The sequence below is a fragment of the Tauraco erythrolophus genome, chromosome 18 (assembly GCF_009769465.1).
Source record: "Tauraco erythrolophus isolate bTauEry1 chromosome 18, bTauEry1.pri, whole genome shotgun sequence".
Lineage (NCBI taxonomy): Eukaryota > Metazoa > Chordata > Aves > Musophagiformes > Musophagidae > Tauraco > Tauraco erythrolophus.
In genome coordinates this window covers 165502-189006 of record NC_141482.1, presented here as the reverse complement: position 1 = coordinate 189006, position 23505 = coordinate 165502, and the positions used below count along the sequence as shown (strand labels likewise).

Here is a 23505-nt window from a genome sequence, read left to right as displayed (position 1 = left end):
TTAAAGTATCTGCCATTATGGCTTTCACCATCCCGCCTTTCACTGAGGTGAGGTGTGTGTTTCTAGTGAAACAGGAACAGTTGAGCAAAACGAGTTTCAATGGACCACAAGACTCCGCAGTCAGGTGTAAAGAGGTCGTGTTCGAGGTTGCCAAAGCAAACGGTAACAGCGCGAACCAGGATTTCTTCTTTTGCTTCTCTCTGCAGAAAGAGTTGTCAAGGCATCTTGGACATTGCTAGTAGCTGCGCCACTGAGCAAATCCTCTTTCCACCAGAGTTCTGTTTACTGACACCGCCTAAGGGGAGATGAAAAACAAAAAAGTAGAAAAGGTGAACAAACCAGTGGCAAGAAACATCAATAAAATAAACACTAAAGTCTGCATGATCATAAACTCTTAACAGTGTTGAAAAAACAGGGATGTCAACATACATACCTCATCTCCCATCACGTTCCACAGCTGTATCAGTGGCAGACCTGTTGCACTGTCATAATTTGTGACCTGGAAACACAGAAGAACATCAGCGTGCAGCCGTTCTGGTCTGGACCACGGAGCATGCAAGGCCAGCGTCACTCACCGCAGATCAGGTACTCAACACTTAAACTCGTGTGTAGGCTAGAAGGAAACTAGCTGCTGCCACCAGGCAGCTGGGACACCTGGCTGGCAAGTTTGCTCTAGTCCCTCAAGCCCACGCCCTTGCTAGAGTCAGCGATGCGCCCGAGTGCTGCATTCGAGCACAGGAAGTTGTGAGACTGAGCGTCGCAAAAGCATCAGCTTCCCACTCGTCCCAATTAATTCACGTGGATAGCTACGGCCACTACGAGAAGCACTTCAAAAGGAGGTAAGCGCCTCTTCCTTGAGACCAGGCACTGCACGCAGAAGCCTTTGGGACACTGCCAGAAGCCTCACTTCTCCCTCTGGCCAGCCAGAGGGCAGATCCCGCATGTCAGTGTTGCAAAGGCAGCTGAGACCGGCAAAGCAGCGCAGACCCAGGCGAACGCTCGATGCGCTGGACAAGAGGCCACTTTGTGCTCTGCAAACCCACTCAGGTGACCTTCCTCCCTGCCCGCATCAGTAACGGGAGGGAACACTCATCCCTTCCCAGCCATGCAGGGCTGAGCAGTGCTGATGCTACACAAGGAAGTTTCTCAGCACCAAGATTTCTCAACAAGAACCCTGCCCAGCAGCCGGGCTTACAGGCGCTGGCTTTGGCTTTAACACACACAACACGCTAAGGGCAGAGAGGAGAACGGCAGCGGCCAAATCAGCAGCAAGGCTTTACCCAGACAGCTCTCATGTACCTGTGCCACCAGGACAGCACCTCTGGTCATCTCGCTGACAGTGGCGTTGGCTTCGCAGGAAAAGTGATCCTCATCTTTGGCAAGAAAAGGAGAAAACAAATGAGAGATTTACAAGCCTTAAAAGCCAGAAGGGACTATTCAGCTAATCTTGCCTGACCTCCCACAGAAGTTAGGCCAGAGAATCCTCACCTACTGTTGCTGCAGGCATTTGCTGAAACCAGTCTGTTAAGCTGGAGATCAGACAAGTGTTTTGCCTGCTGGGCTGCTGAAGGGAAGGATGAAGTGCCTTCTAAAGCCACGAGCTCAGCTAATGTGAACACAAGTGGCTGATGAATCAGGCTTTAAAGACAGAGAAGTACACTTCTGCAGTACGTTTGACCTGCCCTTAGTTGTTTTGATCCTTAATAAACTAAGCTCAGGGGCTTCAGGACTTTGCTGACCCTGCACAGAGTGCAATGCCATAAACAGGAACTCAAAAGCCTTTGCTCCGCAGGCTGGCTGGCACCTGAGCAGTGCCAAAGGCACTCTGCGAGCACTGGCAGCTCAAACCTCTCGGCCCGCAGAGCTTACGGGGGTACCGCTGCCAACCCCACACCTGTGATGCAGCAGAAACCCTCGTGGCCTTGGCAATGCAGTTACAATCTACATTGGAGACCAGGCAGAAGTGGTTTTGTTTTGGAGGAAAGCTGCTTATTTCCTACCAAATTGCTGCAAAACAAAGTTTCTCCTTGGTGCTCCCCACCCTGAGACCATCTCCAGCGGCAAGGGAACTCCTTACAACGCCACAACTACTCAAGGGGGTCGATTCCCTCAGGGAAAAGCCAAACACTCACTTCTGCTAGAAGCAGCTTAAACCTCCCCATCCACCTCCTGCAGTCCTGCCAGCCACAAACCCCACTGCAAAACCCTGGCCTGACCCCTTGCTCCTGCAGCCGCCCCTTCCACACCCAGAAGGGCAGCGTTTCAGACCCCAATACAGCGTGCATCTCTAGCACCACTGAAAAAGAAAGGGGAAAAAAAAAAAAAGCAAACCAGAAAGCATTTCTAGGCAGTGACTGACATTCTCCCAATGACTGGAGGGGAGTCTTTGAATACAGAACTACACACATCTGTCATTTTCGTAGGAAAATGTCAGGTACTTGTCTAGCAGAATAAAACTAAGTTTGCATTTACAGCTACTCCAGGACAGCAGAAGGCAGAGTAGTTGCAGCTACTTCACCTGCACCCTGCCAGTCCTGCCAACTTGCTGTATAGGAGAGGAACTCATTCTCTTCTCCACGCAGGGAAAAGCCTGGACATTTATCATCTTTCGCCTGCAGTCGGACAGGTTCTGCCATGCCAGCACATTTAAAAGAATAAAAAACTATTCTTCCAATCCTTGCTCTAGTCACATCAGAGGCTGCGCTTGCAGCAGGAGGGAGAAGGTTTAGACAGAATCACTGCTTGCACACAGCTGACATCCACCGAAAGCTGCCGGAGGAGTGCCAACGGCACGTCGAGAGCCCGTTACCTGGAAGTGGCACCACGTTGTCTAGTAAAACTTCTGCTCCTTGGAAAGGCAGCGATAAAAGTCAGGCCTTAAAGAGAAGAGAACCAATCAGAATAAAAACGTGGCTTTAAGTTACTCCCATATTCTTTAAGGCGACATTGATTAATCAATTGTTCTAACAGGAATTCAGTTTAAAATTGATGACAGTCAAAAAAAGAAATCTGACTATTCTCCCAGCAATCTGAGCAGCAACAATAAATTGTCTCATTAGCGTGGCAAGTTGCATTGGGCTCCAAGCAAAAGCCACCTCCATCACGGAGGCTGCACTGCTTGTCTCCCCCCTCTGGGGCCCAACTGAGTATTTAATGGGCTCCTGTAAGAAAACCCTGATCCAAGACGGTTCTCCCGGCCAATGCAGCTGGGGCAGAGAAGCTGAATCTTATTCCTGGCTAATCAATTCACTCTGCTTTGAGTTCTGCCACACTGAAGTGGCAGAAGTCGCCATTTCCTCTCTCCTCCCCTTGAAAGAAGGCCTTGCAGGAGCTTGCTGTGCTCCCAGGGAATCCACAGCCACTGTGCAGGCAAACCTTTCTACCATTTCCCGCTTCAGCTGAGGGAAAAAAACCCTATAAGCAATTCAAATGATAAGGATGCCTCTGATGAAGATTCAGCCCAGACGTGGCCTCAGGCCATAGAAGAGGAGCTACACACCTGATTTGTCTGAGCACGTCCACCTTCACTTTGTCGTATCCTCCATAGTCCACGTATCTGACCTCCACTTCACTGGTCTCTTCGAAGTAGCTGATAATTTGAGCCCGTAACCATGCCCCCTCCAGGCCTGGAGCCACGCAGATAATGCCAACTGCAAAACAGAAGAGCACAGAGAAGAAGGCTCAGTGTAAGTGGACATCCAGAAACCAGCACTTGAGGCATCAGTAGTGCTGCACAGTGATCTACTGAGAATCAACAGCATTTCTTCTGCTGCATCCATCTTCTCCCACCACCACCCACACCCCCCGTCAGACCAGCCCTGCAGTGGGACACAGGAGAGGGGAGTTTACTCTCCAGTCTGTCTGCCACCACCGTGCTGTTCTGCCCAGGTAGGCTCTTCTCCCTCCAGCCTTTGGTTGCCAATAGCGAGGTCTGTTTCCAAAAAGGAAAGTACGCGCCAATAACCCTTCCACGTGATGCACCCTCCACTTCACACCACGTGCAGATGGAGACACTGTGGAGATCCGGGAGCAGTTCTACACTTTGTCAGCAAAAATACACCAGATGCCAAGTTGATTAGAAATAACCCGAGGTGGACTTCTGAGTTTCAACCTGCAACCAAGTGGCTGGGGAGGTGCTCCAGGGATGAGTGGGCTAAGGAAGAGCAGAGCGACACCTGTACTATGGCAGCAGCTTAAAAAAAGATGAAATGACAAGTGAGCTGTCACGTTCTTATCCACTGGGAAACCTGCCAAGCCTAACTCAGGGGCATCAGGCTTTCACATCATCCTATAAGTTGTTCCTCAACTGAACCATTTGTGAGCAAACAAGTTACTTGCCTTGTACTGGAGTTGGCAGGGTTGGAATTCCAGGTTGAGAATAGCAGGCATACATCTGCTGGTCCAGGCTACGCAGGGCATGGAAAGTGGGGTGCCTATGCTGCTGCAGAAACATGTGCCCTGCATCAACTTGGTTTGCCACCACCACCTCTACAGTGACTCCATCCGGGAGGAACAGCTGCCATGTGCAGAAAAGAAACTCTCATTAGTGTTCACCTTTAATTTCCCAGCAGGAGTTCACCTCTCCAGAACAAAGTCTGTCTTCACATCCATGGAGACAGCTATGTGCGCAGTTACTTTAGAGATTCTTGAGGCCCAATGTAAGCAAAAAAATGTTTTTAGGTATCCATATAGCAAAAGAAGCACAATAACTCTTCTGGGAAACACTGACATAAAAGCCTCCTCCAAGTGTAACTAAATACCATCACGAAAAAAACACCCCACATTCTGAGATGACCAGCTTCAGGATTTAGGGACAATATCAGTAATGGCAACGGATTAGTGCGGCATTTCGACCTCACACCAAGCGGCCCTTAAGCAGAGGGGGCAGACAATCAACTCGGCTCCAGACAAGTGTGACCTGCGTAGGCAAACCTCTAGTCTGTAGGTAAAAGCCTACCAGGCCAGACACGCAGCTCCATGAGATGAATGGGAGTCTGGCGAAACATTCTGCTACGGTCCAAGGACAATCGAGAGAGGCTTCAGGGCCTCGGGTCAACTGGTTAAGGGATCAGGAGCACAAGCTGTGTTCTCCTCTATCCTTCCAGTTGCAGAGAACGATGAGGGAAGAAAGAGGAAGAGCCAGCAAATCAACACGTCATTTTGATCTGCTGGAGGGAAGGAAGGCTCTACAGAGGGATCCGGACAGGCTGCATTGATGGGCCGAGGCCAACCGTACGGGATTCAATGAGGACAAGTGCCAGCTCCTGCACCTGGGTCACAACCACCCCATGCAACACTACAGGCTTGCGGAAGAGTGTCTGGAAAGCTGCCTGGCAGCAAAGGACCTGGGGTGTTGGCCAACGGCTGGCAGAATATGAGCCAGCAATGCGCCCACGTGGCCAAGAAGGCCAGCCGCATCCTGGCTTGTATCAGCAATAGTGGGGCCGGCAGGACCAGAGACGCGATCATCCCGCTGCACTCGGCACTGGTGAGGCCGCACTTCAAATACTGTGTTCGGTTTAGGACCACTCACTACAAGGAGGACATTGAGGTGCTGGAGCGTGTCCAGAGAAGGGCTACAAAGCTGGTGAAGGGTCTGGAGCACACGTGTTATGGGGAGTGGCTGAGGGAACTGGAGGTGTTCAGCCTGGAGAAAAGGAGGCTGAGGGGAGACCATATCGCTCTCTACAGCTACCCAAAAGGGAGTTGTACCGAGGTGGGTCTCAGCCTCTTCTCCCGAGTAAGAAGCGATAGGACGAGAGGAAATGGTCTCAAGCTGCACCAGGGAAGATCTACATTGCATATTAGGAAAAATTTCTTCACCAAAAGGGTTGTCAAGCATTGGGACAGGCTGCCCAGGGAAGTGGTTCAGTCACTATCCTGAAGGTATTTAAGAGACATGTAGATGTGGCACTTGGAGACACGGTTTAGTGGCGGACTTGGCAGTGTTAGGTTAATGGCTGGACTCGATCTTACAGGTCTTTTCCCACCTAAATGTTTCTACGATTCTACATTTCTCAGCTCAGGCAGAATCGAAACCGTCGTGGAAGAACAGGTAGATAAGTCTGATCCGTAACAGTTACATAAGCTGGACAACAGACAGCGACACCAAATCAAACTGCTTTTGAAGGCATCTGTGAACCAGCCATGTGGACAGAGCATACCATGACAGCAGCGACTCACAACAGCCTTCTGCCCCGACATCAGCAGAGCAGCAAGCTGGGACTTACCCAGGCAGTCATAAGAAGGGAATGAAGTCTCATTGGTGATGGTGGAGGCACAGCGTAGATGTTGGTGAGACAAAGCTGTTTGAACTTCTTGCCGATCAGGCTCAGTACCTTTTTGACTTGCTGCGCGGAGCCTGGAAGACAAAAATCCCCCAGAAAGTCTGTGGCACAGATATGCTGAGGACACCCTCCCTCAGCTTGTGAAGCAATCGAGCTACCAGAAGCCTTCGGCACTACATCAACAATTCCCGTTTTAACAGATCGGCCGTGTAACCTGGTATCAGAGCAACATGAGCAGCTCCCACTGGGAGGCCTCAGTTTCAACAGCTTTAGCCTCCAGTATGAAGCCAATTCACTGGCAGGTATTTTTCAGCCACAATTAATCTAACATCCTTCACAGTCAGGACCACGTTTGCTGATAGACATCCCAGAGCTCCTCCTTTGAGCCTGAAGTGACCCTGCAAAAGGTGCTGGTTAAGGTACAGCAGCCAAAGACAGTAAAATGCATTCTCGCCTCTAGAATAGAGGGTTCCCACGCCAAGGCACAGGCGACTTGGCATCTACCTCTGCTGTGACAGCACTGAGCAGAAACGTTGTGTAAAGCACTGGACTCTCGAAGCCACCACATCTGTTTACATTCCTTGCCCACCTAATCAAGGGCCCCGAGCTACGTATCAGACCATCAACAAAGAGACATCCCACTTACCTTCGATGCGGCAGACTTGGGAGTCACGGAAAGAAGGCAGCTTGGCGACATAAATTTTGGCACCAGACGCTTGCCTCAGGCCGTTCATAAATCTTCCTCGTTTGCCGATCAAGCGGCCAACTAATTCCTTTGCGAAAGGGACAGGAAAGCAACAGTCAGGAAGAGGAACAGGGACCAACCACCGCTGTTCCCTGTGGCTTCTTTCAGCCACGTTCCCAGCTCCCCTAGCACAGGGCCAGGCAGGATAAACGTAAGGCAACGCTGGAGCAGCGCAGAGCCCAGCTGCCCCGTGGTATGTCGAGGCACACACAGCTCAGCCAGCACAGCTCACTTGGACAGATCCCGCTTCGTGTCTTGGACAGCAACACAAAGACACGATGGGAGAAAACCAGGCCTGGTAAAGGCTACTGTCTTCCTACAGCCAAGCAAAGTCACGTCCTCTCCCAGTCTCACATCACTTTTTTTTGTTTTGTTTTGTTTTGTTTTGTTTTAAAAAAAGCATGCTAGATGCATTTTTGATTCAAATACAAAATACAAAGTTTTCACAATTTTTAAACAAGCTAATTAGGTCAGAAAGGGAGCAGACAAATTCACAAGAGTAAACCAGGCCATCATGCCCATTAGACTACAGAGGCCCTGGGCGGCTGTGCCAGGTGAGGAAGAGACATCTGTGCAAGCCCTGTCCCTTCTACTCCTCCACTGGCACCTGCCGCCACTTACTGTCGGAGACCAGGCACCAGGGCAGCAGTGTTGGGCCACGGTCAGTGTGGATAATCCTATACAATGCCAAGTTAACTACTTTAAGAAAAGTGACAGCCTGTCTTCACTAACCACTGAAACCTATTTTCCTGCTGCAGAACTGCTTCCTTAGCCTGTGTTTTACTCATCCACTGAAATGCATGTTCATGTGTCTCACCGGGCTGGCAGAAGCCAGGCTCTCGAGGCAGCTTATCCTGCCGGGAGCTGCTGGCTCACGTTCCTGGCTGGCAGCATTCGGGTCTGCTGAGAAGCAGAACTGCAAGAGCGATGCTGTGCATGACAGCCACAGGTGATTTGGTACATACAAAGTGGGGAAGAAGGTACGAACATCGTCTTAAAAACCCACGCTCTCTCTCTCAACCCAAGAGAAAGCTCGCTATAGAGACAGACACAGCAGCTCCACAGAACAGCTCAGATGAGCTTTCAGCTTGCGAGGAAGGGTTTGGACAGGCAGTTGAAGCATAACCCTTCCACACGGCAGAAAGAAAAAAAATTCATCACCTGCTCTCAATAATTGTGTGCCCTCACAGCCTTCTGAATGCTTTCCAAGCATCAGACTAACGGATTGGAGTGGAAGAGTCCAACAACCAACATCACCCCCGGCATAGCCCTGACATGCCTCTTGTTTACAGTTGTGTGCTGGCTCTTCACTCTTGTTGAGTCCTAATAGGAGCTAAACGCTCAAATCCTTGTTGATTTGTCATTGATCTCCCTGAGATGGTATTGAGCCAGCAGCACACTGGAAGAGCCAGAAGATGGCTAGGTAGGGCAGGGCAGGATGCGCAAGCAGGCCAGCGGCTGGTTACCTTTGGGACCTTGATTTCCCAGATAACGACGTCAGACTTGTTGGATTCTCCTCCCAGCTTAGAGTTCTGATGAGTCACTGTCTTCCTCATGGCACAGCCACTGTCCACGAAATCCATGCAATTTACATGCGAACCTACAAGACAGGCACAAGCGTCAGCGTTCAGACAACCCACGCAATCCAGCTACCAGACACAAGGCCATGAAAATACAACATTTCATAGAGAGGTTCCATCGAGTTCTTCCAGTGCATTCAGTTGGGATGTTCCTGTACCAGGTTGTCCAGTATTTCAGAAAGGGTGAAGCCCCGTCACGCATAGCCATATGAAAGTTTCCTCTTAGTCCTGGAGAAAAACCTGCACACCTCTGGGAACGGAACAGAAGGAGGCCCGAGTTCAGCAGGAGCCCTTCAAACACAGTGACACCTTACACAGCAGCAGAGACAAGGCACTCTGAGCCAAAGCCACCAGCAGAACGAGAGCTCTGCTCACATCCACGCTGAGCTGCTGCGCGGCATTTTGCATTTCCCCACCGCTTAAGCAGGGCTCTTCGCGGGTTGTTCAGCATGCAGAGGGGGACGTGCAACCTGTTCATCTTCTCTTGGCACTGATGGCACGTTCCTGCCCCAAAAAGGGTTGCACAGGGACCCGAGTGCCAGCTGTGCCCACTACTAGCTGTGGTTAGGGATTGCCAGCCTCCCAACCTGGTCATGTGCTTGAAGAAACAAGGTGCCAGAGCTGAGCTACGTTTTGTTCCCAAAACCAGTTGATACCAGGAATAGTTCTACTGGGGAGGGGGACAAACTCAGAAAGTTTCCTCCTGGTCAGATCCCAGATACAGTCAGTGTATCCTTCCTCCAGATTAACAAGCAGAAGCATGAAGATACTCACTCGCAAGTATTCAGACCCTACAGTGCGAGACCAAAGGGAAAAATGAACCCAGCAGCTGCTTTACATTTGCCTCATCTTCACCAGTAACACAGCACAGATGCCTGGAACGTCCAAGCAGCTGTTTGCCATAGACTTCCTAGACAAGGATGAGGATTTAAGTCTCTCAGCCTGGCTGTGAAGGCCAGCTGTAGGACCTGTTATCCAACATTATCCACTTGACCTGCTCCATCCTCTCTCCCTGCCCTTCAGCTGTCTCAGTGCAGAGCTTTTGGCCCTTGTCGTCACCAGGCTGCAGGACACACTCTTGGACCTTCTTGTCACACTGGCATTCACAAAACAGCAAACCCATTTTCTTCCTGTGGTTACCCTCACTAGTGAAAACGTTTTGTGGGTTTAATTCTTAATTGTTGGCAAACTCAATCGCCAAGTCTCGCAACAAGCAGTGTCCCAACTACGTTGTAGCAATTACAAAAGACACCCCATCATTAAGGGCTGTTGGCACCATAGGATCCTATAAAGGATTTTAACATCCATCCCCAAGGTCACACAGGTCAACGTTTGCTCAGACAGCTCTGTATTGTGCCAGGCACACATCAGCCAGGATGGAGAAGGCAAAAGCTACACAGAGACAGATGGGGGAACGCCATGAATGTTGCTCCCTGTTGGGATTTCTTGGCATGCACCTACCCTTCCAAGCAAAAAGGCTTCAGGGAATTGGTCTGCAACCAACTGATTTTATCACAATGCATCAGAACCCTTCCCTGGTTCACCCAGCAGCATCTCAGAAACCTGCCTGGCAGCTGCCTTTCAGCAGCAGCCCATAAACACTAAGAAGAACCCAGTGCTTCCTAGAGGCTGCCTGAAATGGGGCAGAAACCATTTGTATGAGCAGGTCTCAAAGCAGCAAGGTGTTCGACAGCCTGGCCCACGTCCAGACACGCTCCATTCCACTGGGCAACTCAGGCACAGGCTGAGCTTTAGGCAACCAGCTCTGTGCTGGAAGGGGAGCTGCCGCTTCACCCCTTTGCAGCATACCCTGGAGATCGCCCAGCAAACACTGGATCCTACAGAGATGGGAATTCTGAGAGCAAACACATCCCCAACTGCACGAGGGCTAAACATTCATCTACCAGGAAGTTACACACGAAGAGGATTTATCTGAACGCGTTCTGAAGCAGAAGGGTTACAACACGAAATGCTTGTTCATCATGTTTTTGGAGGAGGATTTTCAAATCCCTTACCGTCTGAGCGATCTCCACCCACTCCTGCTGCCCTGCTACACTCCTGGTGCAAGTCTGGACCATCCTCTTTCAGTATGCCATTGCTGTATGGCACTTCACTGCCTCCAGACAGCTTCAGAGTAGGAGGATTTTCACTTGGTGCTGAGCTCTGCTCAGCAGATGTGTCTTCAGCTGCAGATGTGCTCAGTGAGTCCGAATGCTGGCCTGAAGCGATGGACAGCACTGTGTTTTGCAATAGGTCCTCCACGTTTTTCCCACCTTCGGATGCACATGGGCTGTGCTTGGAGTCCTCCGTAACCAAAGTCAATTCTTGCAGTAACTCTCCATGGTTTTCCACAGGAGTCTGATCAACTACTTGGGACTCACGGCAGACACGGTTCTTCATCCGACAGTCTTGTTGTGTCAGGGTCATCGATGCCGATGGCAGTCTTTGAGGAACACTTGCTTCTGTTTTGGGTGACAAATCATTTTCTGGGACTTCTTCCTGTTGCTGCTCTTCAATACCTACTGTAGCTTGCTCATCAGGAGAGCTTGTAGGGTTTTTTCTGCGGGAATACACCCACCAGCAGCCAAGGAGTGCCAGCACTCCAGGGACAGTGCATAGGATGATATTACGGAAGCGTGAAGACATTTTTAGAGCCTCAGCAACTATATCTAGAAGGAGAAACAGACACCACATTAAAATGGTCACAGGGAAGATAAGAGGGAGGCTGAAGTTTCATAAATGCCTTGAGGTATTTCTATTAGCAGGAACAGGCTTGTTTTCCAGCCGCTCTTGAGATTCACATTTCTGCTCTGCCTGCAGACCACAGCACGAGATCTTACCCAAGACGAGGGATATCTGGGCATTTCTCACCGCTTAGCCATCAATCTCACCTTACCTCCCTCACCTTGACACTTAAAACAATTTCATCTTCCTTCTCCTGCCTCACCTTTGCAGGTCAGAACTACACACAGGGACAGCATCCAGCACCGCACGTGTCTCCGGTCTCGGGCTGGGGTCACAGCACCGCTGTACCACCAGCATTCCCAGACCCAGACTCCATACGCTGCAGGTCTCCCCAGGTCTCTGCCTGAAATGCAGCATCACACTGCCCAGAGTCTCACAGGTTCACAACACACACTTCTCTCAGCCAGGACAACTGCCAGAAGGTGAAGTGCTTTGCAAATGTTCCCATCGGAGCGCTGCTGGTGTGCGGGCACGCGGCAGAGCTCTGCAGCCCAGCAGGAGCTGAGCAGCAACACGCAGCTACTCCACGGACCTTATGCGCCCAGTGCAGGAGCTCCGAAACAAACAGCAACCACGGCCTGATGAAGCAAGTGGCTCCCAATACCCAGAAGTCTCTCTAAAAGATTTCACAGCAGTGAAGGTGGGAAATACGCTATAGCACCCTTATAATGGCAGTATGTGTCCAGCAAAAGCAGCCTGGGTAGAGACTTAGGAACCCAGCTCCAGAGCTCGCTCTGCATCTAAATGGCCGACACTGACAGCCGCTACCGCTCTGGCTCTCCAGCGCTGAACGCTGTCTCTTTTACTCCAGACAGAGTGTGAACCCTTCCCCTCCGGACACCGCCGAGACTCCGTCCCAGGCACGCTGCGCCGTTCAAAGCCTCGCCTGGGCTGCACAAGGCAGGGCTGACGGGCCTTTCCTTTCCCTTAGGGAAAGCCTACAGCTGGAACACGGAGCTGAACAGTTACCCGCATCCCCAAAACTGCCTCGCTGCAAAGCACGTACAGTTTATATTTTCTCTGAGCAGGAACTAAAGCAAAACACCACGTGTCTGACGATGCTTACACACAGCAGACTCCTCTTCAAACAGGCCTCAAGACTTCCCAACGAGCAACAGAAATAGAGATTGTTTTCAGGAGATAGCAAAGTCCCAGAAATGGGAAACACCAACTGACAGAGTATTATCTAGTTCCTCTTTAGAAGCATAATATTTATTAGGCAGGAGAAGACAATCAAGTCAGCCTGTCGACTATGCTTAGTCTGTCTCCAGAGGAAAAACAAGAGAGAGCAAGTGTTTGACCACAGCTTCCAAATACAGCTCTCCTTCGGGGCCTCGATTTTCACCAGGAGCTGGTTACGTTCTAGCTGGAGGACAAAAACACACATCCCTCAGGCTCAAACTGGGCATCCGAGCCTCAGATAATTTAATATTCACTCCAGATTTCTCACCTCCTCCAGTCGCACCTGCCCATCCCACAGGAGCAAACACACGACTCGATCCAAGCTGGCTCGGGCGCCGGCCGGGCTTTATACAGTCAGGTGAGGATGAGCTTTTGGTTCCCAGCAACATCCGAGATTTGGAATTAGAAAAACAACAAACCTCTGCAATAATTTGGGTTTTGGAACTCGGTAAACGGAAAGGGTGAAGCCTGTACATTCCGAAGACAGAAGGTTCACATTTGTGCTCTACGGCACAACCGCTCACCGTGAGCCACTGCGAGTGCTCATCTGCTGCCCGCTGAAGCTGCTATAACTAATGCAGAACCACCCTACAAGCTGTCTCGCAGGCGTGCCACAAACTCCAGGTAGCTCACATAAGCCCATTCCCAGCAAGCTCTCCTGATTAAACAGCCCCATTATCACCCCATTCCCTATTAAGTTGCACCAACTGCACAAACAACAGCCCCACGCAGCTCTGCAGCGCGGGAAGAGGCAGCACAGAGGGACCGGCCTGTCCCAAAGCCCGGCAGACCAAACAGCTCCGAGAGTCCTTTTAAACTTTCATGCCATTGAAAATAGACCTTCTCTCCTCTGTGATGTTTAGATCAGTGGAGACTGGTGGGCTGGCTGACTGCTCCCTGCGAAGCTCGTTTAACTCCATGTTTCTAATTCGACTCCATTTATCAGGAGCTGCATTACACTGTCAGTGGTTGTGATAAACGGGAATCCCACATCCTTCCACCAACGAAAAGGGGTAAAAGGCAGGGGCTCTGCACGAGATGCCAGACGACACGCTAAAGCTCTGGGTGGGCTAGGGCACATCCACACCAACGGACATCTCCTTGCATAAACATGATCGGAAGACTTCGGTGGCCCATTTTGCTATGCTGGTCACAACGTCGCTTTGGATGTGACGCCTGGAAGCCGGCTGGTTTTTAACCCGCTCAACCAAAGGGCTGTAAGACGTAGCACATAATTCTCTTTCATTTCCTCCACAGGAGAGCCCCTAAAGCCCACATGCGTGTTCCAACACGTTTAAGAGCGACAAAACCCTCCCTCCATTGCCAGTCTGACAGCCAGATCAGGACTGCAGGGGCAATGGGATCATTTAAACACACGGAGGGAAGAAAGCCTGGGATTTCCCTGCCAGCAGAACAGAAAACGGCAACTTGTCACATCACACGGCCAGGAACATGGCCAAGCCGGAGGGAGCCCAGCCCGGCAGCCCTGGCACTCTCCGGGAAGGAGGAGCCAGCTGAGGACACACAGCATCTCCAGAGGCTTTGGGCTGGATACCATCAGCTCACAAAAGCCAGAACCAGCGTGAATCGCCGGACGCCCCAGCGCTGTTTCCCAGCACGCAGGGCCCCACGCAGCCCCGCACCAAACACAGAGCTGAGCTGGTGCAGAGCTCACGCTGTACGCATTCACCCTGTGCCACCGGCCACTTCCTTCTGGCACGTCAGGAATCCGCTCTAAATGTCACACCTATGTCAAGGCATGGCTGGAGAGCCACAGCTGGGACATGAGACTTTTCCAGCTTGTGAAATAATCCCCACAGTAGGTCAGGATGGGATTAAGACACCAAGGGGAGAGTAGGGGTCAGTCAGCTCTCCAAATGTGTATCCTGACTTGATTTTTGAAAAACTCCTGGTAAAGATCAGGGAGATGAGGACAAGGATGAACGCACAGACTCACACACCTTAAAAAAAAAAAAAAAGTCAAGGACAGTCCACTTATTCACATTAGGGTCCCAGTGCAGTTTTGAGCCACCGTGTTCCTCCAGCAGGACAACAACCCTTCAGCACACGCACCCTTAGAAGGTCAGAAACATTTGCAGCACGAGGTGCACAGAGACGCCAGATAATTCGTTCTCAAGGTCCGAGAGCAGAGCTCTGCAAGCACTCGCTCCAGATTGTCAGGGCTTTCTATGCACAAGAAATCTCTTGGGGCAAGCTGCTCCAAGCCTCTACAAGAAGAGAGACGAGGACAACTGCCAAGTGACTGAGCCCCCGTGCCCCAGAGTGCTGCTGGTCCCTGCCTCCTCCACCTCCCTCCTGCCCCAGCACTTGAGAGGTTACACTTCCAGACCCCTAAAGCAGTAGAGATCAGGGCTGGAATTAAAGACCATCCTGAAGGATCACAGAGCGAACAAGCAGGCAGCTAAATTGGAAACGCAGCTTCCACAGCAAGGCCAGGACGCCTCCTGCAAACCCTGTAGTTAGCGATACAGCACTCGGGAAATAAATACCATCTGGGTGAAAGAGAGCTGGACGAGGCTGGCAGTTAAAACTAAATGGGACCACGTGGGCTCTTAAAATTTTCCATGCTAAAAATAACCTGTAGCACATGCTTTGCCTTATAGAGGCATAAGAACAGGAGTGAACAAAAACCTAGAGAACTGGAGGCCCTATCACTAAGATTAAAATAAGAGAAATTACTGCACAGAAACAGACACAGAAAGACTTAGTTGGCCTGTCCTTGGCATGAAGTATTTTCACTTTGAAAGCTGAATGGGCACATGGCACTGCCAGATCCGAACTGCAGCTTCTTTGCTTCTCATACAGAGATAGAGGCTGCAGACAGTTCGTCTGAGGTCGCGCAGGACGGACCACCTTCTCATAGGTCCTGCCCGATCTGGGAGGTCACAGAATCACAGAATGGTTTGGGTTGGAAGGGACCTCAAAGATCATCCAGTTCCAACCCCCCTGCCATGGGCAGGGACACCCTCCACTACACCAGGTTGCCCAAAGCCTCATCCAACCTGGCCTTGAACACTTCCCGGGATGGGGCAGCCACAGCTTCTCTGGGCAACCTGTGCCAGTGCCTCGCCACCCTCAGAGTGAAAAGTTTCTTCCTTATATCCAATCTAAATCTCCCCTCTTTCCGTTTACAGCCCTTGCCCCTTGTCCCATCACTACATACCCTTGTAAAAAGTCCCTCTCCAGCTTTCCTGTAGGCCCCCTTTAGGTACTGGAAGGCTGCAATAAGATCACCCCGGAGCCTTCTCTTCTCCAGGATGAAGAGCTCCAACTCTCTCAGCCTGTCTCCACAAGAGTGGTGCTCCAGCCCTCGGATCATCTCAGTGGCCCTCCTCTGGACGCAGGTCAATGGCCTGTAAGCTGTTGCATCACAATCCCGAACACCAGAGATTCCGCAGCCACTCCCACGCCCTGCTCCCAGGCCAGCCTGGTGTAACGCCACCAAAACAAACCTCATCCAGAGGTGAGAGCTCAGAAAACAGGACTCAGTAGCTACAAACATCCAAAGGAGCCAGGCAAGCAAGATCTCAAACTGGATGGTGTGGAATCATACACACAGCTACAGTTGGGGTTTGACCTTGATGATTTCAGCCTGTGTTCTTGATGAAGTTGGGAAACACCGATAAAGAGGAAGAATGCTGATAAAAAGGAAAAGGGAGTGTGAGAAGCTGGCGTGGGGAGTGTGAGAAGACACAAGTGTGAGAAGTTACAAGAACTAGACTGTTCTGATCTCCCCTTTCTGTAACAGTTTCAGAGTAGCTGTCTCAGTAATCTCTAAAAAACATGTAGAATCTCTTCTTACCAAGGTACTCTTCCTCATCTGAAATGAATTTTCTTTTCCTGCTAGGTGTTACAGTTGGATCTGTCTCTTCCACAGAAGTGTTCAAAGGCTCAATTCCTGAAATAGATTGGCGCTCTTCTGCCTCTGATGTACTGGATTCATAATTAACACTAGTATTCTCCTTAAAAAACATCAAAACAAAAAAAGAAAAAACACCAAAGATCACTCAATGTTTTCTTGTAATCACTATAGGGACAAAACAACAACAATTCTTCTCTACTCCAAAAGGACATCTAACAAGTGTTGAATGCTGCCTAGATGCTTTATCATAATAAGTGTTTTTATCTCAGAATTAAGGTTGCCACATTGAAACTCAAGCTCTTAACAAGATGTCCCATTAAGCAAAACATGAAATCAGAAAACTACACCATACAAAGTCAGGGTCCGTGTCCTCACAGCCGGAGCTTTGCCCTCAGTTATCAAACCAGCTGTAAGGAACGAGCCAGAACAAATCCAGGTGCATTCGCTGTTACCAACACGTGTATCAGTAACGACAGACCTGGCTCAAACGACTTGACAGAGCTGTGTGATGAGGCTACTGCTTTGTCTTGTTTTTCATTGACCACCTCACTCCTGGCACGCTTGCGGTATCCATTGGCTGTCCATCCTGGAGAGCACGGCAGCTACTTACCAGCAGCTGTGTGCTCCTTCAGATGCTTTGTCTGCACACCCTTTGCACTGCAGGTGCAAGCATGCCCAAGCGTTCAAACCAGAGACTCCTCGTCTTAGTAGCACCCTGGGGGTACCTTAGAACCCCTCCCTTCACGTGCCACATGTGGGACAGAAAATGACAGAGCAAACCTGCCTGCTTTCAGCTCTTCTGAAACTTAAGCATTCTCGTTGGGTACAAAACCAGCACAAACCACAAGACTTTCAAGCAAGAGAAAAAGGGATGCATGCTGTGAACGTGCAGATGGACAACACAACTGGAGGAACTCACGGTTACTTACTGCTGACATCTTTTTCCTCTTCAAGTGATTGTCCATATACGCACCCACACAAGGGGTGATTCCCAGGGATGCTCCAGGCCCAAAATGAGTGGGAGGTCAGACACCCATGAAAACAAACACTGTCGAACTGCTCTGTCTTTCACAGCCCCACATCTGGACACTCCTGTCATGACACAGCATCCCACAAATGCACCACTCAAAGTCTGCATAAATCTGCATGAAAGCCCTGTAGATCTTCAGGTCAGAAACACTTCTTGGAGAACCTGCAGAGGCTGCCTTTGCCACCGCAAAGCATGTCTGAATGCTACTGAAATATTTCACTGTAATGACATCACAAGATGACAGGACACAGTCAGCAAGCCAGCCAATGATATTTTTTTAGTAGAATTTGTATAAATCAAAGAACTTTTAAAGCAGAAAGAAGACAATGAAGAGTTTTTCAAAAGCAGCAAGTCCTGCCCACATGCGATGACAAATCACATTGTAACAGCCAGTGCCTGTGCTGCTTTTTCTTCTGGAGATGACTCAGAGTTAAAGCACACTGGAAGGGTAATGTCTTCTGACAAACAGGAGTCATATAATGATGTTGATCAGAAATTTAAGTATATTTAAAATACAATATTATTTCGGAAGAGATGTGGTATGAAGGATTAGTCCTTAGTGCTCGATTATCCTCAGACCTTCTGGCTGAGGTAACAGTCAGTAAAATGCTACTTCCAAAGATGAATAAATTAGAGAACAAGAAGCCACAAGACCACCGACTAGGAAAGCTGTATCAGATCAAACACAGACTTTGCATAGACTTTGCCAGTACTCTCCAGTAGGCCACAGCACGATCAAACAGCCTGAGCTGCCCTGCAGACTACCTGTCAACAGCATCACGCTGAATTCCTGCAACTAGTGGAAGATATTGAGTGGAACAAGACAATGCAAAAGTTCTATTTTTTGTGAAGAAAACAGAAAATCGTCAGCCAGGGTTGATGCCTTTGAGGATCTGTGCAGAGCAGGATGATCAGCGCTGTAGCTGGCTGCAGCCCTCAGCAGTTTGGGGAAGTACCTACCCCCAGCACACAGAAGGTGAACAGACGATTCTCCGCAGCTCCGTGAGAAGCACAGGCAAACTGCTGTCTTCCCGACCGTCTGCACAGCCCCTGTCGCCATGTGCCAGGAGAAATGATCTGTGCTACACTACGACTCGGACATCTCCAGAAGTCTCGTTGATCCATTCTGTACGGCATTTGTGTTCTCCTGCTCAGAGGCAGCCAGTTACTGCCCCGGCAGAACTGCTCCATGGCACTGCTTGCCTTTGGGCTGCTCACACAGAGGGTCGCCTTCCAGCAACCTCTGCCCAGATGCACCAGCAGCCTTTGACTGGCAGTTCCCTGGTTAGACTTGTGTTATCAAAGCATCCACTAGGAAGTGGCCGAAATCTTCTTTGACTCCACACGCTGCCCATGGACTTGCTTCTCCAAACAATGATTTTTACTAGACCATTTGGACAGTGTATCTATACTATCTCCCCATCTATCCACACCACCACACTTGACGACTCCTTTGGAATAATCTGCTGTCCCAAACATTGATCTCAGCCTTCTGAGAGAAGAAGTTATTGGATTGTGACTTCCCATCATTCAGACTCATCCTCGAGTCCTGGATGAAAAAGCAGCTCATGATGAAAGTGAGAGGACAAAGATGCACTGCGTGAAAAATAGATACTAGAGTATCAATGGCATGATTGGCCAGTGGCTATTTATATCCTTACACCAACCAACATGCTATCCTGGCCACAATCTGGCCAACTTGGATAAGCTTACATATTAAAAAAAAAACAGAACAGAAGACACAGGTTGATATTTGCAAAACAGGAAACTGGATGATCAAGCCTGGGGAGGTCAATCCTTTTTCAACACAAATAAGCATAACTCGCTTTGCTTGTCCTCTGTGAAGAAGAAAAAAGTACCTGCATTACGCTGAAACACAAAAGGAAGTCCTTGCATTTTGACTGCAGATCTTTTGATGTTTGATAAGGCAGGCCCTCCAAATAAGGTGCAGTTTCCACTGGAGTTCCATAAAGCATTCACAGGAAGTACTGTAGTTCTCTTCAATAAGACATCTCTGTGGTGCGGCCAGTTCCAAAAGGCACCGTTGTTTTTGTCATTCATGAAAGGAAACGCAGGACTGCAGAAAGCTGCCTGGGACAAAAACGCGGAGCTGTTTCCCAGTGTTTTCATAATACTAAAGGATCTCTTTTAGTCCAAAGAAAAATGTAGGCTCCTTAACTAAAACACACTGTGGTGAAGTCAAGCAAAATAACTTATACAGAAAAAACCACTCCACTGATGAGGACACCCACTGTGCTGCTGCCCTGAGGCCTCACTAGAATGACAAAACTGCCCGTTTAATGTTCAGTGGCTCTTTGAAACAGGCATGCGTAAACGGCACCACTTTCACTTTCTCAGGCAGATCACTGACCAAATTTACATCCTTCACTCCGCAAGTCCATAAACCTGCAGCTCATTCCCACAGGCTCCTGCGCTGCCCCGTGATTTCCGTAGGCGACACTCACCTGGCAAACGCTGCCGTGGGCGCAGGTGGCAGCTGCAGGGCGGGCACAGGCAGCCAGAGGGTCCGCGTGGGCGGGTGGGGAACACGGCAGCGACGCTGCAGGAATTCACACGCAGTTATCAGACTGCCAGGGCTTGTGTTTGCTGTGCCACGTTCCATCGCTTGCTCTGATTGAACATTCCAACAGTCACACTGGAAACTAAATCCCAGAGATGCATTACTAGCTCCCAGGTGATCTGAAGATCAATTTATTTGTTTTAAAAAATATTTATTCTAATATATGTGCACGTATGTTAAAAATACAGAAGAACAGAAGAACTGAATAACTGAGCTTTAGTTAGTTCACAGAAAGTGTCACTCTCTTCTGAGTTTCAGAAGTTTTAGAGAAATTAAAAAAAAACCCAAGCACATCACCACCTGTCAAAAAATAATCTATCACATGATTTTTCCAATTCAAGGTAAGGTTAAGGAAAAGAACAATAATTTGCTTCAACTTGTCCTCTGAAGAACAAAAACACTTCAGTGAGACTGAAAATTTTAGCAGAAACATCTTAGACAAAAGGAATGAGCCAAGACTTTTGTACTGTCTAGTCTTCAGTGCCTAAAAAAAAAAAAAAAACCAACATAAAGAAGTCAACCAAGAAAAAAAAAAATACAATATGAAAATAGTATGAGCAGAATGAAATATTCTACACAAAACTTTTGACTGATCTTGGACTTTAAAACTTAACCTGGGAAAACATGAGACCAAGGCCCAGTATGCTACTCTTCGACAAGTTCTCAGTGCTTTGGTGTCATTGTCCTGGTTTTGCTTCATTAAAAATAACATCAACGTTAGCCTGACAATGACCAGCTGTGGACAAATGTTTTTCTCCACCTCCTTTAACCTCAGCAGAGAGGCTGTCTGGAAAGTCACCAGGGGACGCTCAAAATCTGGAGGAAGGACAGGAACAGCAAACAGAAAATCTTTTTGCTTTCAAGGTCTTTCTTCCTTTTAGACTTTACACTTTCCATCTAATTCTCACTTGAGACATACACATGACAGAGCATTGTAGAAAAATGCTTACAAGTATGACTTTTAACTATCTTTTTGAAAAGCAAGTGCAGAGATTTTTCCCTACCTGTTGGACAGCAGGCTGGCGAGGTCTGCGCTGAAGGTGTGGAGTTGCTGCACGTTGGCAGGGACCTGGCAGCAGCTTCAGGCCGTCGATCGGGTGGCAGGACAGCGGTGACGGCCCGGACCGTGTAGGTGACCTCTGTCAGACAGCGCCGTGTCGGACAGGCAGCTTGTTTGGAAGAGCTGGGGAAGCCGCAAAGCCTGGAAGCAACCGAGAAGAACTCTGCTGCATGACAAGTCATTGAATTTGTCAAAAAAAATAATTCAACGCCAGCTCTTTTCTAGTCAGCTCAACTAGTTCGTTTCAGGCCAAAATATCCCAAATTCTGCCATTTTGTTCTTTCCTAGATATTCCTTTATTTTTCTCTTAGTTTCCTCTCTTGGTCAGTTACTCTTTGATGAAATGGTAGTTACTCCGTAACAGCTCCATTTCTGTTAGAGCTGTTGGTGACTTTGTTGAAACACTGACAGCAACACCGAGAGCGTCTGTCCTCATCAAATTCCAAAGAGGGCTACTGCGTTTGTGACTTTCCCACAGTGCTGTATGTAGCCACGCTAATTGTAAGATTCAGGAGAGTTTCCATCAACAGGGTTTATCTAGCAGCCAGGCTTTCTCAGATCTGTAGTGCTCAATTCTCACTCTAAAGGAATTTTTTAAAAAACCCAACCCTTGCATGGACGCAGCCAGGAGGAACCTGGCCGAGGTGGATCCATGATGGTCGGGGTGGGAAAAAGGTCTCCATGAGACCCCTCCGGCCTTCCTGACTTCACCCGTGCCACCTCGCCCATCCAACCCACAGGGGACCACCTCCTTTGGGTGCTCACCCCTTGTCCCCAAACCCTCCTAGGTGCCATTCTCCAAGGAGCAGATCTTCCCACCTTTAGGCTTCCTGTCCCCACAACCTCTCCGCTGGTGCCGGAGGTGTAGATGTACCTGGCCTTGGAGTTGGCGGTGACACCAGTGCAGTAGTGGGAGCCAAGAGGCTCATCAGAGGCCGCCTCGATGGCGGGCAGCAGGGCCTCAACACCCGGCATGGGCAACGTGGAGCACAGGTAGAAGAGTCACTCTGAAGGGCCAGCAGCACCTCCTCCACGGCAGCCTGGAGATCTGTGGGGCAGGAGAAAAGGGGGACACGGCCCTGGTGGGGGTCATCAGATGGATGAGCACCCAAGTGGGGAAGCCAAGGCATCAAGGATGGGTGCCCCTTGGACCTCAAATAGGCACCTCAGGCAGGTGGGCACCCCAGCTGGGAGGGATGGGTGCCCCAAGGATCCCAGGTGGGCACCCAATGCACCTCGAATGGGCACCCCCATCAGGTGGGCACCTGATTATGGATGGGTGCCCCAAAGATCCCAGATGGGCACCCAACACACCCCAAATGGCCACCCTGGGCAGCTGGGCAGCCCAGGCATGAGGGATGGGTGCCCCAAGGATCCCAGATGGGCACTCAATGTTCCCCAAATGGCCACCTCGATCAGATGGGCACCCAGAGCATCATGGATGGGTGCCCTAAGAATCTCAGATGGGCACCCAACTCATCCCAAACCAGCACCCTGGTCAGCTAGACAACCTGATCATGGATGGGTGTCCCAAGGATCTCAGATAGGCTTCAAAGCACCCCAAGTGGGCACACTGATCAGGTGGGCATCCCAGGTATGAGTGATGGGTGCCCCAGAGACCCCAGACGGGCACCCAGTGCACCCAAAATGGCCACCCCAAGCTGACAGACACCGTGGCCGTCCCAAACACGCACCCCGAAGATCCCCGATGGGCTTCAAATCCCCCCAAAAGGGCTCCCCAATTTCCCCGGAGAACGACCCAGAGCACCACCCAAGGGTTGCCCGATCCAGTGGGTGCACCCCAAGGGGCACCCTGACCCCCCCGCCCCGTGTCCTGGCAGGTGCAACGGCCACCCACCCCGATATTGTGGTTATTTTCTCTCTCCTTCCCCAAACCCATGAAAAAATAAAAAGGTCCTTGAGGCCGGTGATGATTAACCAGCGACCTCGGCACAGTCGGCACACGCCAACACACGCACCGGGGGGCGAGGTGGGTCACACGCGTGTGCGAGGGGCTGCACGAGCAGCCGTGACCACGGCGGGGGGGGCGGAATACGGCCCCAACGTCACCGACCTCTCGCACGCTCAGGGCAAAATGGTTGTGCAGGGATTTACACATGTGTCAGTGTGTGTGCACGTGGCTGCACGTGTGTCAGTGCGTGTGGCTGCACATGTGTCAGTGCGTGTGCATGTCTGCATGCGTGTCAATGGATGTGCATGTGGCTGCACACGTGTCAGTGCGTGTGCATGGCTCTGCATGCATGTGTCAGTGCCTGTGCGTGTGTCTGCATGTGTGTCAGTGTCTGTGCATGGCTCTGCACACGTGTCAGTGCCTCTGCATGGATTTACACACGTGTCAGTGCATGTGCATATCTCTGCATGTATGTCAGTGTGTGTGCATGTGGCTGCACG

General features: G+C 50.1%; 1 protein-coding gene across 1 annotated transcript; it reads right to left on the bottom strand.

Moving 5' to 3' along the window:
* Positions 1-235: 235 nt before the first annotated feature.
* On the bottom strand, positions 236-22068 carry LOC147527448 (A-kinase anchor protein 1, mitochondrial-like). Its single transcript, XM_086623122.1, is given in 12 exon segments — positions 236-295; positions 434-499; positions 1300-1373; positions 2810-2876; positions 3496-3650; positions 4339-4516; positions 6231-6361; positions 6934-7060; positions 8499-8632; positions 10628-11172; positions 19918-20012; positions 21913-22068. Coding segments are annotated over 12 exon segments (1788 nt in total).
* Between the last annotated feature and the right edge of the window lie 1437 nt (positions 22069-23505).